General features: G+C 34.7%; 1 protein-coding gene across 1 annotated transcript; it reads right to left on the reverse strand.

The window, feature by feature from the left end:
• Nucleotides 1-637: 637 nt before the first annotated feature.
• On the reverse strand, nt 638-20394 carry LOC123545585 (EGF domain-specific O-linked N-acetylglucosamine transferase-like). Its single transcript, XM_045331912.2, has 2 exons — nt 19658-20394; nt 638-4692 (listed from the first exon to the last, which is right to left on the reverse strand). The coding sequence occupies exon 2, from the start codon at nt 4660-4662 to the stop codon at nt 3412-3414; it is 1251 nt and encodes a 416-aa protein (XP_045187847.2). The 5' UTR covers nt 4663-4692; nt 19658-20394; the 3' UTR covers nt 638-3411.
• Between the last annotated feature and the right edge of the window lie 285 nt (nt 20395-20679).

The raw sequence follows: 20679 nt of genomic DNA on the forward strand, positions 1-20679 counted from the left end.
GAGCATTTATCTAAACATTAGACATTGAATACTCTGTGCTACCCTATTTTATTACCACTTTTGTCTAGAATCTTTGTTAACAGCATCAATTTAAACAGACATTTTGTCCCTTGTATTTCTTGCGGGACGAGACGAAGATATTGCACGGCAAGAACAGCAAATTGTCTAAGATGATAATTTAGATCTTATTAAAAACCCGTACGGCTCATTCTAGGGACCGGTTATATTTTTTTTTCAAACCGCTAAAAGAAGAGAAAAACAAACCCTGGTTCCAGCACATCTTCTACGTACTATAACGTTGCTATGCATTCATATCTTAAAAGGAACGGTCTGAGATTGTGAGAGTTTTGCTTTATGACGAATTGCCTGGAGCGGTCTCCGGCGTCATCCATGATATTAATAACCAAGTAAGTAAAAAGGTGGAAGCCCTGGGAATTTTCGACAAGAAGCCGTTATTGTGCAGGTTTGAAAGCCCCATATTTGTTTCTCTTTCAATTTCTCGGACGTATAGCGAATCACCATAACATCAGAGGTATTCTTATGAAATAAAGTGCGTCCTGCACGGTCCTTATTTCGTTTCGATCGGACCCATGGCAATCAGTAGAAAAAAAATAAACAGATATTAAAATTGTTCTTTTCATTTTTATTCCAGTTATTGACAATTTCGGACCGGGCAGGTTCCTAAACCAAAAGATAAAACAAGACTCTCGCCTGAATTGACATGGTTCTCAGTGTACCTTGGGGAAAGGTGTAACATGTTCCATGGCATTTTTTCAGTGTCACGACTCGAATGCATAGTGCAGCATACCTGTGTTAGCATTATTTAAGTTTAGCGTTTGCGTTACAATGACAAGTTGCATTTTATCAGAACGCTAGTATGTACACCTTTGTTCATATGCCTATATTGTTTTGACAAAGGCCAAATTGAATGAAGATTCAGAATCTGAACAAAGCAGGCAATGCAGAGTGTATTTGGAAACACTGATAAGAACGTTAAAAGTCGTAACAAATGTTCGAAACACTTGTTGGTGACCTCAAAATACAGAGATGTGGAAACATGAACATCAAAATCAAGCTGTTGACAGCATTTTATCCATATGGAAATACAGTGGTTAGCAAACATGTACATCGAGCACATTTTTATATTGATTTGCATCTGATGTGAATACCTTTTTACATGACATTTTACGAGTTGTTGCCGTTTTGCTTTGCTATTCTTCGGCAATATTTGGATTTAGTGGCGGCCATAAAATACATCTCACTAGCTTCTTGGTCAGTCATCTGTCACTTAGTATTTCGTCACGGGCAACAATGCACATGTACATATTAACCACCTAAACTGCTACATATTGTCTATAGACATAGGTATGACAATACTATTGTTGAACATTGCTGATAAAATCTGGACAAAAGTCCTGTGGAAATGAGAATTTACCCCCGATATTTGATTTAAAGCGTTCTGGTACAAAAATAGACGTGAACGACTCTTTTTTTTAAACCAAGATCACGCAAGCGGTAAAACAAAAATATTTTATTTGCATTTCTAAGTGTTTGACAAACATTTGAACAATCTGCTGTGGCATTAATGAGAAACATGTATATATCATCCAATATCTGAAGATATTCAGGCTGCACAACTCAATTTTTTTTTCCTGTAAGCAACGTAATATAATATTTATCTTACAGCTTAAAGTATGTTTGAATACGAAACACTTCAAAGTAGCTTTAGAGCTCGAGTACGTATAAATTGAATTAACACGGCATTCGTACCATTAATGGAGACAATAAAACGGGCAAGTGACAGCAAGAGCTATTGTAGGTTAGCAACGCTCGCTTGTTCAAAAGCCTTGCCAGTGTAAAAATAAAATAATGAAAACATAGACATAGAGCGACTACAGTTAGTCGTTGTTTTTTCCACTTATACTACTTAATGATATAACAGATTACACAAGAAAATTGCTAAACTGAAAAAGAGGCATAACTTTGAGAAAAAACAAAACAGAGTTATAGCATCTGCATGTCCTATCATCGCAGTAATAAAGTTTCAATCTATTCCCGCATCTGGTTACTGAAATACCAGCTGACATACAAAAACATAACCGAACATTGCGAAGTCCAAAAGGGACATAACTTTATAAAAATGCTAACTAAAGTTATAAAACCTGTACTTTCAAGTAGAATCATCTCAGTGTACAGGTGTATGCAGTTTCAGTCTATTCCATTTGCAGATATTGAGATAAAACTTAACTAAAAGTTGCTATGTTGAAACAAGTTCATAACCTTTGCACAACCGCAAAGTGAAGTTATGGAACCTGTGCACTACTTTTGAGATTATAACTGAACAAGTGTGTGACGTTTCGATCATTTCCCATAAGCGGATACTGAGATCATACCAGCTTACATACAAAACTAAACCAAGTTAGGATGTAGACACCGGCGCATTGGTGAGTGCAATGTGAGTGCAATAGTTTTAACTATTATTCGAATGAGCAACAATCATAAAGATAGCTCAAAAACTAAGGACATTATATGCTCTTACTTTACACGATACGCAATATTTCGATTAATATAGACAAAGGGAGCATTAATACACAGATGTGACTGTGTGTAACAAAATGAGAGCAGTAGATTCCGAAGCTGAACATGATGCCGATTCGATAAACGATATAACAGCTCTTAACGTTTCACATGTAATAATGAATATCTTCAACGCGTCAGATTGGTGTATTTTCTTGATGGACAAAAACAAAAAAATTATATAGAATATTAAACAATGTTGTTGTTTTTTTTTTTTTTTTTGTTGTTTTTTTTTAAATCAAGAATCATTACGGGAGAACTGTGAACTCAATTGTAAAGACAAAGACAGTAAAACATATAAAGATTTTCTTTTTGCAAAAAGTGTCTATAACATTCTTATTTTACGTTACGTTGTTTAAATACACTTAAAGATTTTTCTTTGATCTCCCAAATAGCAGCAAACATAATGCATAATAAACTACTTTCTAGTACTTGAAACTGCATGAAACGAAGTACATCAAAGCTATTAAAATTATTAAAGTCTTTTAACATTTTCCATTTACCTTTGTAGATCCTGTCATGCTAGACCACAGCGTAAAAATACTATTTAATTAAATCTATGTAAACGATAAGTCAATTCAATAATATTTTGTATAAATTTTCGCATAGATAAATCAAAAGAAACAAAGAGAAGCCGTAACTGTAATTAGACCTGAAGTTAACTCAAAATTATATGTGACAAATCATCCTCTACGGAAGTTTTCAGGTAATGTGGCATAATATTAATGACAGAATAGAATAAATGTGAAATCGTTGAAATAAGAATACGAAGTTTAAAATGTATCGTCTGTTGTTCTTAAAATAGACCAGAAATGTATTTTTTAATCAATGAGATTATAATTTGTGTGTATTACAGGCAAAGTGCTTTCGAGCACGTTGGGCAAATTCATGTATAACAATTGTGGGAACATATGTATAATGGTTGGCAAATTCATTTCTGTTGTCAGCATTCTGCCAGTATTCGTGCTTGATATTTCTCCATCTAGATATAGAACTAAAGAATTTCTGAACTGTCCAGAAGTCAGGATACATTTCCAACACCATGGCGTATTTTGGCAAGAATAAGATTTGTGTAAGAACACAACCATGCATTCCAATCAAAATGTCTGTATTTGAGGTCAAGGACAACTGTTTCGGAAGTGACATTTCCTCTGCAATTAGCGTTTGCACCGTATGGCCCGGAAATTCAGATCTGAGCGTGGCAAGTAACTCGTCCTCATTCTTGAACTTCCGTTCTGCGATTCTTTTCTCAGTGCTTACGCCAGGATGCATGTAATAGTCCCGCCTAAGAACTAAAGTTATTGTTAATTTTTTACAGTTAAAAGACTGCTTGCCTTTTATACCAAAATTTTGCAAAACATGATTTGAGAAGTCTTCTATAAATGGCAGTTTTATAAGATCAAAATAGTACATTGGGCTTTCGTGCCCAGGTATATTAAATATGGCCTCCTTAAAATACAGTGGATTGTTAAGTTCATCCGCTTTTATTACTTGTTGAAACAATAACTTCCACTGATCATCAATGTGAACCACTGGCCCAGTGTCCAGTAAAAGAATATTAACTCTCTTCATGCTGAAGCTAAAAAGTTTTGACAGTACGAAAATATTGTACCACTGTGTCATGGCGTGGTAGAAATTGTGCGGATATTCTCTGTGGACAACTATTGTAATATTCTCATCTTTCAAAATATTTCGTAGATCGTGACCTTTGTTAAAGGTCAAGGATTTCGAATACCGCAACGGAGCATATTTTCCATTAAACCAGTACGTTGAAGGTTTATGCAAAAACATCCACTCGTTACAGGGTATTGTGAAAATGTTTTTCTTTGGGTCAAACACAGTTGACTTCAACTTGAAAAAAGTATGGCCGTATCCCGTGTAATGGCCCCCGCAGAAGTTTGTTCTCGTGTTATACCAGTTGGAGACCTCAAGAACTGTCATAGAAAAGCGATCTTTGGACTCATTGTTCGTAAACTGTACCACCATTTGGTTGACTAGCAGTGTAAAGCTGAATACCAATCCTACAGAAAGGCCAAGCCACACCTTCAGCAAGCTCTTAATTCCACAACGGCATAACCATTCCATCCTTCAATATAATCTCTCTCCTATCCTGTCCTGAAAAAATGACAAATGCACATAATGTGTTATAAGAATATATACTGAATTTGTATTTTTACAGTTTCTGAGCAGTATGCATGAAATTATGCATTACTAGATACCCAGGCAACACAATGACAGTCTTGGCTTGCATACTTCTTCGCATTTTTAAACTTTCTTTGATAATACATGGCAATGCGTGTGAAGTTATGGTTGCCGGTAGCGTCAACGAAAAATTTTACCTTCAGTTTATAAAAGGTCGCTGGGAATTCCTTGCTGTTTATAACAACTATTATATAAATAAATATTGTATTCCTGAGAGGGTGATATGAAAATTATTCACCGCGAGATATGTGAACACCGTGTTGTGACGTTTGAAAGACGCACACAACACAAAGTTCCATTTTATTTTATTTTTTGCTGCATAACGTTATGAAATTCTCATTAAGTAAAATAATTGAATCGAGAAATATACTATAATGAACAAAGTGCGACTACAATTTTTATCCTGTTCTAAGCAAATAATTTAAAATTCATACACAATGTACAACAAGTAGATCGGAGCTATATTGCTCACAGGGTGGAAAAAATAGATTTCACATTTTCAGTGTTAGTGATGAGATATAAAAATATCTAGCTGATAGATTACAGTATTTCATTAGTTAGTATTATATATATATAGTAGAGAGAATTTATACGAAATCAATCACTACCACAATATACTAGACCCATTACGGCAAAGCGCTTAGCAGTATAAACGAACACGCCCAAGCCACAGCAGTCTACTAACCCAATAGAATCTGTTTCGATGCTGCTTTATATACGAGCCCGAATTGTACATCTCTGTTTTCATGTCTCACAAATCAGTAGTGATATTTTAGTCTTTTAATTGATTGGGACCAGAGAAGCTATATTTTATGTCTATGGAAGTTGTATATATATTCGCCATATTCTTTATCATTGCAAAACTTTACATTCATTTGGTATGAACACCAAAAGGAAAGGCGTCAACGCTGCTTAGTGATAAAGGGCCGCTGCATTGACGACGTACTCGTATATTTAGGGAGAACGTTCCTTAGATGACGCCGCAGTTGTTCCGTCTGGTGAACTGAATGGCTTGAAAGCTGATATTTAATTCTTAAAGGAAACAAGAAGTATGCAAGTTATAATGTAATCTTGTTTTTAGATGGAAAAGAAATGTAAATATAAGAAATGAAACATTCGTTTCGGTGTGTGTTTTTTTCGAAATGAACGACAGAATAGGATCGGCAAATTAAACATGAAGCGCGATTCATGGGTTTGCCGATCCTATTCTGTCGTTCATTTCGCATGAACACCAAAAAAAATACATTTTATTTCTTAAGTAAAGCGAAATTCAAGAGCTATCCATAAAATGTTACAATATTAGACCTCTATTACGTTCAACGTCATTCCGACATTTATAGGTCATATGGCAGCTTTCCAGTTGTTTTTGTTTCGTGAATGAAAACACCAGGTGCCACTCGGGCATTTTTCATCGCAGCCGGGCACCTTGGTAGAAACATTGACCTTCCATAAGCCAGTGAAATGGCTTCCTCAGGTAAGGAATTCTGTGACCTAAGTAAGTCTAGAACCTACATCGGTTAGGGGATAATAAATTGAAGGCAGTGGTGGCGCGGGTGGGAATCAAGGGGCGATGGGAAAGATGAGCATTACAATAAAGTAATAACTTTGCCAAAGTATCATCGATTAATTCACTATTTTATTGTTTATGGAATACCAGCGGTCGTAATATTAAAACATTATATTTGATTTTACACCAGATGAACATATCTGACACATTGATAGTTATTTTGTTAAAACAAATTATTTTCATTAATTACATTGTGAATAAAATGCTATTCTGGTACCAGCTTTAACATTTTGTCAACAAAAAACTGACTTTCATATTGTGGGATAATCCACTCTGTTTGTCATTTCTTTTTCAATGAAGGTTGCTATGGAAATGCGTATTAATGTATATTTCAAGGGTATTATTCAAAGGAGCACTTTTTATTATACTAGTAAGTCAGCTGGTCCTCGCAATTTTGATCCTATGGAAATTTATCAAGAAAGAACTGCATGATAGGATTTTTAACCCGGCTTAAATAGTTTTTGATATGTTTCGGATTTTAACATTTTCATATACACTGTTAGGTATCTCACTGTAAACAGAATTTACCTTTGATCTTATGCAGTAAACTTTCATTTAACAGTTTAATGCGTAATAAATCCGTGTTATTGAGCAAATTCTTAGTTTGAAGTTACGATGTTACATGATACTAAAATCCGGTGCAATGATTTGACAAGATCATTAATCTGTTTGTAAACTTTTGAAAGTTATGGAATTTTCACATTCTCTTTTGACAACAATATTTCGTCCTAATTGCCCGCCGTTTTATTCTTGACTTTCAACATTCGTTCTGCGACCTAGCCAAGCGAACTCACGAAAATTATACAGTCTTCAGAGGTCGAAACCCTGATGAACAGCGGAGTGAGGGCCGGGATGTTATTCAGCGAGAGTGAAGACTGAAAGATGTAATGAAGGGAAGTGAAAGGACTGACGAAATTTTCACAAACTAATTATGCTACTTTCGCTTCATTAGGGCAAAACCTACATTGTGCTCTCGAACATCCAATCCTGCGATTTACATATATGCATTCATAGTTCTTATATTCACTCCTTCGGACATCCCATTTTGTATTGTTACCTGACCATGTGTGCATCATGTTAACGTGCTCTCTCTGACATTAATGTATGCGTTATTGTTTCATTTTAATAACACTGTTACTTCTTCATTAGTAGTTGACATTATCTTGCTTTCAGTTATGCTGCAATGTGGCATGCATCACTCGGTGTATTAGCATGCGGTAAACCTAAATACACCTTCCACATACTGTGTTTATGTTGTCTATATGCTGACGGTATGGATAGAAGAGGCTCATGGACGGGTTGAATGCGCTTACTCATACGCATGAACAGCTAACAAAGTTTAAGCCAAACACAATCACACTTGTCACAATGCAAAATGCAGCATAGCACAAAACATAATGAGGTTACCGTAATGTACAACTCGCATTATGATACCAGAGGTCGCTTTTATCTTCGCGCTCGGAAGTTTCCGTTAACACGTCCGGTGACCGGACCTCGCCTGTATGTCTAGGTGTCCAGTAATTAACGATATCATCAAACATGTACGCATCTTATTTATTGCATTAAGTCAATTGAGATGTAATTCGTTTCTAAAAGCAGCATTAAAAAGCCAGGTTCGTTTATTATCCATTGAAAAACTCCTTTTAACCGTTAATTATGTTATATAAGAGTATTGAACTTAAAACTATTCGGTCCTACGGCTGAAAATGGGTTAGCTGAGTAGCATTTTAGTCGCAAGTTCAAACCCAGCTCATTTTTTGATCGTTTCTCTTTTTCGGATTCTTTTCAGTTTTAAAACATAATTTCTGTTGGTGTACTGTAAAACGTAATTATCTTATTCAGTTATTCAGAAAATGATCATAAGGATGAAACATCTGGTTATAACAAAGTGATTTTTACTTGAATGGGTTAACGGATGCGAATTGTAAACCGCAAACATGTACAAATTAAAATTCTAGCTCAATTACCAAAGTCGGTCCGAAAATGCTAAAAAGACATGTTTTTTCGACAAGTTAGTTTACAGATTGTATGATGCTTCCCAAATGAGAAACCGTATAGCTACCACTTCGATCGTACGACGCTCACGCGATTCTCGGGACATTTCTCAGCAACCGCTGGCTGGAATTCAGCGAATCTCAAAGGATGCTTCACTTCAAAGCGGAAATGTGCATTTTTCTTCCTCTTCTGGTCGGATGATATCTTTTAATGTGTTACTTCCCTTTGGTTTTTCAACAGTGTGCTGATTAGTTCTATTTCTTACCCGAAGTATTCGTTGGCAACCATTGGCCGGAATTCAATATACTTTATTGGAAACTACACTTTTTAGTAGAGATATACGTATTGTCTTCATGTACCAGTCGGATGGTTTTATACAGAGTTTTTGTCCTTTGCTGAATTCAACATTAGTTTACTATAGCGCCAACCTTGTCCGGAGATTTCCTCACCAAATGCAGGCTGATATTTAGCGAAACTGCATGGGAAGTTTCTCTCTGCAAATGCTTACTGGAATTCCAAGAAATTTCTTTGGACGCTTCACTATTAAAACGAGGTATATGCTTAGTCGTTGAATTTTGTACTTTTAATATGCCATAAGCATACTTCTGGGAACATTCAACGGGTTCATCCTTTTTATCTTTTTTTGTTTTCCTCTGCTACTGCAAAACAACGCTAAATTTTCTCATCGCGCAATTCCTAAACAAGATCGCGGTGTTCTCCTTTTGTGGATTACAATACCGGCTTTTTAGCAGTGAAAACTCTAGCCGATTCCGAAAGGAAAAACAACCGGTCTAAGTATCTATGTGTGAAATGACCTTTAATATAGTTGCATCAATCAACGAAATTAAATCTCAACAAACAAATTCTTATTCTTTTAACTTGGCAAGCGGAAATCTACCATTTTATTTCCTAACAAAATAGTCGTTTTGAGCAAAACTGTGGTTGTTTTTTTTACGCATGAAATTAAAAAATTCAATAATTTGATCTTTAATTTTGCTTTAAAGTTTAACCGCTTGAAGCACTTCAAAATTATAAATACTACTGATAAAGATATAGCGCTACAATACATCTCAATTTAAGGCATATATCCGCTCTCCCAAACTTGGCGGAGAGACAATTAATAATTCAATTCATGTGTTCATGTTGACATAACTTTTCTGTGCAATCTGAATTTAAGTACTTGATCTTCTAAACGAAGATCTGAGAACTACCCATTCACATACGTCTTCTGTATATTTTGGATTTCCAGTATTGCTATTTTTATTTTCACAAAATCTATTTTCATTTGAACCAATCAAACGACTCGTTCGAATGTCAAGAAAAATGTGCAGTTATTCCAGGGCTCGAAGCAGGGACCCCTCGCTTACAGAGCAAGTGTCTTACCGACTGAGATAACCGGTTATCTGACAGATTTCGACATAAGAATTGTAAATATCAAAACATCAAGGCTAAATGTAGGTTTGCAAAATGTTGTAAGTTAAGCTCTGATTGGCTAGCGAAAGGGTTGTCAGAACGAGGCTATCAATAGGTCGTTCTCAGATCCTATGCGTAGCGTAATAGGAGATGTACTTTAGTCAGATTGCTTTTCTGTGTATGCTATTAAAAGCGCGCTATTAGGTAGTGTCTCGAAAACAATGCTTATTTCACTTGGATTCAGATAAGAATAAATAATGTTGTTTGTCTGGTTACCGGACGTGTAGCCTTAACATTCTTATTTCCGTATTTTGGTACAAGGGGGTTATCTCCACCTGAACAAGAATTTGAGAATGTATCAATGTATGTTGTCACAACGCATCATTACCCACAGCTTAATCTATAAGTAAGCATCAAAACTACTTGCATTTAAAAATGTAAGGAACAAGTTATGTTCTTGTCATCAATTCACCTTATATGCAGAACTGTACCAGTCATGACAGTCTTTACTTTATTTTCAGCTTGGTTAAACATTATCGCATTTCCAGTGACAATATCTTTTTTATATTTTCACTAATCAGGGGGTGGACGTATTTTGCATTTTGCTGCTTTTTAGGCGAGAAACATGCTGTTTGCAGTTCAAAACGTCGTTATTTTTTACTTTTTGACCAAACAGAGGACACATTTTGCAGAAGTAAGTGTGTTCATTAAATACAAATTTTCAAACAATACCGCCCAGTCGGTGGACATATAATTTATCTTCACTCGGCGTCTGGTCTTACATGTTAATCTTTGTATGTTAAAAGTTATTGAAGGTACAGTGCCAGTTTATAGTGGCGAAACAATCGCAGCCGTGAATGAAAATGCAATTTCTGTACAAAACGAACACTTTACGGGATGTTTATTGATTTGTACATATACATAAAATTATACAGTAATTTAAGATTTTTATCTGCTACTTCTAAAACCTCTCATTGCCAAAATATTTTTGTTCAAGCAGCATTTTGATTGATCTACCGAGAGGTCTTCTGTAACTTTTTCAATCCAATATAAAGATTGGCAATTAGAAATATTTAAAAGTGACATATATACTATACGTCTAAATGGAATGTGATTCTCACCGATACTAGTGAAAGCAACAAAAATATTATATGCATTTCTCCAGACTTTTCGTACATTTTTAATTCCTCATATGGAAGATCAGTTAACTACTGTCGCCTGGGAAAGCAGACATATAAAAAGTTTTGATGACACGAATCTGCAGCCGTTGTATGCCATGTTTCTAGGTATCATATAAAATAGTTAAAAAGACAATTACGTATTCCTTATTTCCATCAAAAAAGTTTTATTTCGATAAGGAACATTTAATTTAGTTATGCCCTTGTTTGGTTAATGTTTTATTACGTTTTTACTGGCAAAGTTCTAATTCAAAGTCAAGTACTGAGAAACGTCGAGCAAGCTGTCTTACGGACAGCTCAACAACATGACATAACTCTATCTTTATTTGTTTAATCATCTTCCTTTATTTGATATTTGCCCATATTCGTGTCGATTCGAGCTCATGATGAAATTTAGAGCCAAAGTGGCACTTAGTCTTATGATAAGTTTCAAGTAATACTGATTCAAGTGAAAATGTGCGACGCACACGAACCATTACTCTACCCTACTTTTTGAGTTATATCTTTTGATAAGTTTTACTGTACGGGGCATTACACTAAAACTGATGTAAGGAATTCACGCCGATAGAATACAATGACAGAGGACATTGAGATTAAGTGCAGCGTACAAGGATATAACTTTTACCACACTTTTTAAAGAACATCTCCCTATATTAATTTCTTTTATATAGGGCAAGAGTCTCTTAATATATATACTTTATATGTTATATATACCTTAAAATAATTTGTTTATTTTTATACGCCAGTTTTGAAAAAAAAAACGGGACGTATCATGGAATGTTATTATCCGTCCACCTGTCCGTCCTTCAACATTGTCTGTAAGAAACAAGGTGTAATTGGTGTAGCTTTCAATTTGACATTTCGACTAAGCAACACTTTGGAAGGATCCTGTATGCTTTTGTTTTCAGTCGATCAAAGGTCAAGGACATATTGACCTTGAAACTAAAAAAAGTATTTTCACCACATCGAGACAACGTGCAGAGTGCAAGTTTTGGATGGGTGGTTCCAAGGTTAAGGTCACGATTAAAGGTCAAGTTCATATTCATGATATTCACGAGTCCGTTATGTATAAATGATAAAAAGAACCTATATAAAATTGCAGATTACTTTGAGGACTAAGGTACAATGCACCATCTCTAAAGAAATGTCAAAATTGTACATCCTTCAATGGACTCACATTTGATTTCTTTAGTTACTCAAACAAAATACTTCTAAAAAAAGAAGGAAATATATTTGATAAAAACACATTCATGAGATTGAAAATTAAAATGGAAACATTAAATTTTAATGAAATTGATTTGTAATTTTGAAACTTACATCATTTTGATAATCTACAGCAAAAGTCCGTTGATTATGTTATAATCCGGTCTGGTAATGAATATGTTGGTGAAATAAATGCAATGAAACGTTGGTATATTTGTGACACGATTGACTTTCAATCCAGAGGTCAGAGGTTCAAATACCAGTCAAGCACTTGACATTTATGAGATGCTCTTTAGAGCATACCAGCTAGATATGAGGTGTGCATTGATTCTTCTAATGAAATAGTGCTACAAATGTATTGATGTTGTACATTAAGCACATTAATGGTTAAAACAGAACTAAGTTCAGTAAGCCAGAAATGTCTGTTTCTAAACGATTATCTCTCTTTCTATTACTGGGACTTTCTCTGCTCTGCCGCTCTAGTCAGAACACTTTGTGTCTGTACTAAAAGAGGATGACTTTGGCACACAGAGTGCCTGCCTCTGTGTGTAAACTTGTTCACTTTGGACTGGTGCTAAGTAAATCTACTGATCCAATAATAAAAATATAATAACAATTAAAATAATGAGAAGAAGGAAGAAGAAGCATGAAATGTTGCGTGATGGCTATATAGTAAGATATAAAGGATTGAGCGCATCGGTGTCATTTACAGGCAAATAATTGTACCTAGGTAGGACAACAAGACTTACGTAGGTTCTGCGCAAAGAACGCGAGTTGAACACGAAGAAAGTATAATTATGTTTTATTATACCAGTTTTAACATATGTTATTAATGCAAAAACAATGTATAATATTTGTGATATAATTAGGATGAAATTAAACAGCTGTTCCATCTGAAAACTTTTACAAACTGACATTTTTATGTTGTTAATTGTACATATATTGTAGGAAAACACATATATTTTTCTGGTATATATATATCACTTTTCCAGTTACCAATCTTTATACTGGACTGAAAAGTTCAAGAGGACATCTCGGTAGAACAATCAAACAACAAAATTGTCGTGTATACAACATCAAACAACAAAATGTTGCTTGTATCAAAATATTTTGGCAATAGGAGGTTTTAGAAGTAGCAGAGAAAAATCTTAAATTACTGTATAAATGTATATATATGTACAAATCAATAAACATCCCGTAAAGTGTTCGTTTTGTACAGAAATTGCATTTTCAAGCAAGTCTACGATTTTTTCGTCACTATAAACTGACACTGTACCTTCAATAACTTTTAAACAAACAACGATAAACATGTAAGACCAAAAACCGAGTGAAGATAAATTATATGGTCACCGACTGGGCGTTATTGTTTGAAAATTTGTATTTAATAAAGACACTTACTATTGCAAAATGTGTCCTCTGTTATGTCAAAAAGTAAACAAATAGCACCATTTTGGAACTGCAAACAGCATTTTTCTCGCCTAAAAAGCAGCCAAATGCAAAAAACGTCAACCCCCCGACTAATAATACTACCTTCGACCATATTCGTTATCGGTGGCGGCTTTAAAGAAAGAGGTGGCTAACCCACTTGACTTTTCGGTATTGTTCACATGGGGATATCGTTCGATGTATAAATAAAATACAGTCCATAAAATAAGCAAATGTGTTTGGAAACATGGAGCTGGCCAGTTAATATACAAATTAGAATAGTATACAATTTTATTTTGCCATACATAGTTGAAGTTTTATTTGAAATCATGTTTATGTTTCATTATGTCAGATAACACATGTGCTACAAATAACAAAATATCTGCCAAATCAACATTTTTTTTTTCAAATTTTGCTTATGTTTACACTATCGTTTACAAAATATTCTACTTTTACGACTGAATTAGTTACAAAAGTATACTTGTTTAAACTGTTTCAGAAAATTATATACATTAGTACAATATTAAATCTTCAGCGAGTATTTTTCGGCATAGCTGTCTAAACCAACGTTTGACCTACTTAAAAAAAATGAAAATGGTAAATTAATACTTTCTCAGTCAATAAAAACAGCGAGACTAGACAGAAAGAATACTGAAATTAATATGCTGTTTCACAAAAAGATTCGTTAATTAATATGCAATTTAAAAGGTTCGTTAAATTTCAACAGAGTATTACACAGATAGAGTGACGTTTACACAACTGTTCTATTGTTGTCTACGGGTTAATAACCAAATTTAACGGAGAAGCGCAAAAGATTCATACCACATCTTTCATGGCCTACTATGCAGAAATTCAACAGACTAATAAGATCAAGAAAAAGAAAAAACTGTAATAAATATTTGTAAATTTATCAACGAGTCAGATAAATTAAGGGCAGAAACGTTATAGTTAAGACCATTAATATGAATTTCTTTTATTATACATATAATCGTAATGTTTACTCATGAGCATGTAGATCTAGTTATTTATTATAGTTATATCTGTTCATTAGCCAAAGACGTGTTATGTCGATATTGCTAATAAAGTTTGTTGTTGTTGTTGTTGTTGTGCTATAAGCAGGAGGTCTTTAAACACGGAATATTGGAGTTTTACCTGAATGATGATTAGTTTTAGTACACACCCACATTTTTGTAACTAACTATCAGAAGTTGTTATGTGTTTGATGTTGCTGTGAATCTGTTTCCTGGTTATCTACCAAAAGGTGTCAGAAATGCGGTATTGATTTAAAACTGCACAAGAATATTTGGATTCTTTTGTAAAGTGTTGCAGTTATGTCAAGAAGGAATGCATTATATAAAAGCGCGAGGGAGAATGTCCCGGTCTGTACTACATTAAATCTGCACTAATACCAAATATTTTTCTTATCAGATCTGTTAAAAATAGTATTTTCTTGTACTGACAAAACTAAACTTGAATAGGAGAGATCGCATTTGTATACAAATCCGTTGCATTTTCTATTTTTAGAACTGATAAGACATTGATTGGTTGGGCAGACGCCGAACTTCCATATTTTTTGTAAACAGTGACCTTTTTCTAACGGCAAAAACTTTTTTAAAACACAAAAAAATATCAATGATATTTTGATGAATGGAAAGGTTGTAAAACAAGCAATTTATTCATAACATTTAAGTATTATTTCGGAAAAAAATGTATTTATTACATATACTTAACTTACAGTGATTTTCTAGAGGTTTTGAATATCACTACGCCGCTATTAAATTATATGTTATTTAAAACGGTTATTCATTTTAAAAAGATATTTGAATACGAAAATATGAAAATTGTAAGTAAGTTTTTGAATTTTGAAAATCCATAAATGAGCGAAAAAGTTATTGAAAATTAAGAACTCCGATCCCATACACAAGAATGTGTTTTGCTCACCACCAGGTAAACAGATGTTAATATGTGACGTCACGGCGATCTCTCTTTTCTTGCATACCAGACGGGGATTTCCGGTATTTTTACCGGTGCTGGAAAAATCCATCTTACACCCCGGGGTGTAAGATGACTCTCGTGCTGTAAATGACGTACTACGAACTACATATATGTAGAAGATTTATGTAGTAATTTATATTTTATTTAAAAAACGGAATAAAAATTCAATACCTTGGCAGTTCCTATTGGTTCCTGATAGTATATTTCTCGATTCAAATCACGTTATTTTATCAAAAATTCATAACGTTACGCTGCAACTGATAAAACAAAACCGGAACTAAACATTGTTTTTTGTTTTGAAACGTAATGACGTCTTTCCTGTTTACGGACGTTGGTTTCCCGCGCTTTGTTTAAATACACTGCTATAAGAAATAGTTCTAAAAAGAAAGCCGTTCGACTGATTTTATTTTCATTATTTTATCTTGATATCGGTATGCAAGAAAAAGATTCTATCACTGGTTATAGGTGCAGATGGGAATATCCGGCTCTCGGGTAACTGTTTAGGCGGTAACTCGGTAGGAACCTCGTTACCGCCTAAACAGTTACCCTCGAGGCCGGATATTCCCATCTGCACCTACAACCAGTGAAAGAATCTTATAATATTGTCTGCATGAAAAAAAAATGAAGGCAACTCATGTTCTACACAATAAAATAAGTCTCAGCATTTATTGTTAATACTGTTTAAAGTAGACTTTCTTATTAAGTTAGTTTACTTGGCACAAATGTTCCCTACTATGAGTTGATTGGTCAGGCGCAAAGAACCAGGTCCCTAAGTCTAAGGTCAAATGCACACTTAGAGGTCAAAGATCAAATTCAAGAATAAGTTTGTCCTGAGCATTTCTTCTTCATGCATGGAGGGATTTTGATATGTCTTGGCACAAATGTTCACGATCATGAGGCACCATTGTTTTTATAATTACTTCCCTTTGTTTTTGCTATAAATAGTTTTATTGTAACTATTTTTATTTACGGCCGTAGAAATTTTTATGTATACGCATGCACCTATTATTGAGGTATGACCTGAAATAATGATTGTGTTGTTGTTATTATTATTGTTGTTATAGGCACACCTAAATTATTATGTACGCAGGATATGTTATGTACATTGCGCGCGCAAGTCATGTAAGTTCTTCTTAATGTATTATCATATTGTCAACGAAAGTAAATATTACAATTTCTGTATAGAATAAATATATCATCGTTCTTATATGGCATCTCAAAAGTTGCTTAATTTCGCATCTATGTTAATGTACCTTTAACCATTTCAAAAATGTTTGAATAACAAAACCATGGATCGTATCTACTTTTATCTAATTTTAGCGAATGTTTGCCTAGTATCCCGTTTCGTTTATTCATTGCTCATATTATTGACAGATTTGATTTTCCATTAAATCAAATGTTCATTCTTTTAATTACAGAATATCAATTTCCGTGTATCAGTGCTAGAAGTAATTGAAAAAAAAAATCATTGTTTTTTATTGACGCTATAAACTAAGTCGTTCCTTTTTTCATTTATTTAAGTAATATTGATTTTTTAGGGCTCTATGTTAAAACAGTAATAACTTCTCTTTATCATATTGCTTCCGCAATTTTATTATGAACATACATATAATGATTTCTTGTTCAGTGTTATTTCGATTATTGTTTTCTCATATACTTGTCACAAAGATTGTCTGTTGACTAACAAAGCAGGAAGTAATACTGAATATATGAGCCGCACAATGCGAAAACCAACATAGTGCATTTGCGACCAGCATGGATCCAGACCTGCCTTCGCATGCGGTTCGCTTTCAAAGTATATTGCAGTTAGAGAAAAAGAAATAGTAAACAGCATGGATCCTGACTAGACTGTTCGGATGCGCAGGCTGGTCTAGATCCATGCTGGTCGCAAATGCACTTTGTTGGTTTTCTCATGGTGCGGCTCAATTATATCTTTCATTTCCTCGCTGTTTTCTGTGCTTTCTATGACTAACTTTCCACATCTATGTAAACATTGAAAGAAGTACTTTACCGACCATGTAATAATGCATAATCTTTTTTTGGGGTAGCTGCTCTATCTGTTTAAAGCACTATCGAGCTTTAAAAATATTTTACATTCAGTTTGTATTTTCTATTTGGGCAGCAGCTCTATTTGCTTTATATGTAAACAATAGTTTACATGCTGTGTTTAACGTCGCTTCGACATAATTACAGGTTATATGGCGACTTTCCAGCTTTTGTGGCGGAGAAAGACCTTAAGTGTCACTCTGTGCATTACTGCATTAAAGATGGACACCTGATTAGAACCACCGGCCTTCCGTTAGCCGGCTGGATGACTTTCTAACATGAGTCTCTAGTCCCCGAGTAAGGCTTGAACACACATCACTGGAGGGAGGGGGTGGGGGTGGGGGTGGGGCAAGTGATCAGAAGTCAGCAAACTTAACCCATCGGCTATGTAAAAATACTTTAATCTTGTTTACAATTTAATACGGTCAAGAAATAAAAGTAGATTTCGAAATTTCGAAAAATGAGTCACAATCATGAAGGCATTCCCATTAACACACACAGAATACCCCCTGAAATGCTGATTTATATATAGTGATAAATGATTCTTGATACAATGCACCATGTTGATTGCCAAATGCTAATGCCATATCCTGAGTTTCAAATGCTAAATTGCAAACCCGTTATGTTTAACGTAAATTTCAAAACAAAAAATACATAAAGACTTAAAATGTCTAGCTTTTAAAGTACATATTACAGGCAGGTAACATGACACATCGTATTCTACCAGTCTGATAAGAAGCACGTTAAAAATATACAACCGAAACCGGAATGTGGTTTGATTTAACGTTTTATGAAGAGACAGAGTATAAAAAAGCACTTTACATTCTGATATCCTTAAAAACGAAGACCCTGTTATACTATTTAGGGTTTAACGGCTCGCATTTTGCATTTAACAAATACAGTGCAACCTCTCCAGAGCGACCCTCTCTATAGCAAAACTTCCCATAGCTGAAACTTACTATCAATTCAACCTTTATAGAGCAACAACCTCTCAACAGAGGTCAATATCTGCATCTCCCTAAGGGTGTTGCTCTGCAGAGGTTGCACTGTAGCATTTGTAAAGCAAGTAAATTTTTTAGTTTGTATATGACAACCAATATTCAAAATAAGCATAAGTATTGAATTGTCCTTGTCAAACTTCGGTTAAATACGAAAATCGAAAAAGATTTAACAGATTTTAAAAGTTTTCACGAAGTGTATTATTCTATTATATCATGAATTGTATGCAACATGAAAGGCAAGCTTTAAACTGAATTAAATGTAGTGCAGTTTTTTATTGTCATGAAATATTCATAACTTTTCAGCAGATTTTAACAACTTCCGTTCATTTTATATTGATTTCCTGAGCTATATGATACCTCTTGAATTCGAATCACTTGTGTCTCAGCCTGATAGATTCAAGCGCTGCTCGTGTAGTCATGTGAGAAAACCATTCAGCTAGCTTGCGGAACTGGGTGTGGTTCTATCTAGGTTCTTGTCCGCACTTTAAATAATACTTTGAGGCAAGTCTGGGGGTTTCTGAATTATTAATTTTGGAGAGTCGAAAAATTATATAAACCGTTTACACGTTACTCTAGTTTTTTAAAAAAAATCATATTGCCAAAATGAAGGATCCGACTGGCCGGTATATTAACCCTTACCCTGCTAAATTTTAATAACGAACTTGTCCATCATTCAATTTGGACAGTACCATTAACTGTTAAAAGGGGTGCATACCAAAAAAAATTACTGACTGAATGGCGAATAGAGCAGGATGATCATGATCTACACTGGTCGCAAAGGCAGAATCAGTCGTGTCCAGCATGATAAGGTTTAAGACAATGTCTTAGTTTCTTACAAAAACACTTATAATTTTGAATTTTTCTTTCAAAAGTGTAAATGTCAGTTTATTCCTTTGCCATAAAATACATATATGCCCCCAAAAGAAAACAGCAATGCATAAAAATGTCTGTCCGACATTAAATATATTTCTATATACAAAATATAGCATATTTCAACTGTGTTATTTTAGTTTCATTAATTTATTGAATTTCAAATATATAAAAAAAATTCTTACCAGTATACAAATTTTTGTCAGGTCGAGCGATATAATTCCCAATATTCCTGTATTTTCATTTTAACATTTATTAAGAGTTTTTATATATTGTATATCCACAGTTTTTCGCTCTCAAGATTAAGTATAATCAAATATTCGAGCGCGCTGTAAACAAACTTACAAGTCCAATTTTTGTTTAATATTTACTAAACACGTATTTGAAGAATAAATGGATACTGGGTCAAGTGTAAATATGCTATGCGCATGACCTCTGTTATCCGCCAGACTTAATACGTGATTTCATATCAGATCAAACATAACTGCACAATGTCTGTTCACTATGGTCGTCCCATCGCCTAGCCGGTACATTACCATCGCCTAGCTGGTAAATTAGTTAATGTGACAGTATCGATGATACGATGCGAACACACTCCTCTCTGCCTTGTGTCACTCGGTAATTAAGATAGCTCCAAGAGCTTTTAATTGTATAAGTTGCGCTCAGGAATAATGAACAGTTTGACGTCATTTTCTCTCAGATTTTAAATGAAATTATTTGAAAGATTAAATATTTAAAATTGGTTTCCCAATAGTTAGATTTTTAACCTTTTAAACTCATTCCAAGAAGGGGGTCGGAGTATACCTTACCCCGGACCCCCGCAGGATCCGGCCATGCAATCATATCAAGTTTACACTTGTGTTTAAGTTGATCGAGTTGCAATAAATGGCCGCACGAGTGACTGAGACTTTTAAAGATTATCCCGTCATTAAGGTGGCTGATTTCTGCCATTTCGCGTGTTCGCCCCGCGACCCCGCCGAGCGAAATAAGAGAATTAACTGGTGAAAATGACGGGGTGCGGGGCGAAAACTGGGTCGCGGAGCGAAAACACGATAATTAGCGGTGTCGCGGGGCGAAAACTAGAAATGGCAGAAATCAGCCACCATACATCATTGCAATTCGGCTCTCCGCAAAGTGCAGCCTATGCCTACATAGCGAACACTGAAATGCAAACGGATGCTCCCCCCCCCCCCCCCCCCCCCCCCAT

Source organism: Mercenaria mercenaria, chromosome 1 (assembly GCF_021730395.1).
Source record: "Mercenaria mercenaria strain notata chromosome 1, MADL_Memer_1, whole genome shotgun sequence".
Taxonomy (NCBI): domain Eukaryota; kingdom Metazoa; phylum Mollusca; class Bivalvia; order Venerida; family Veneridae; genus Mercenaria; species Mercenaria mercenaria.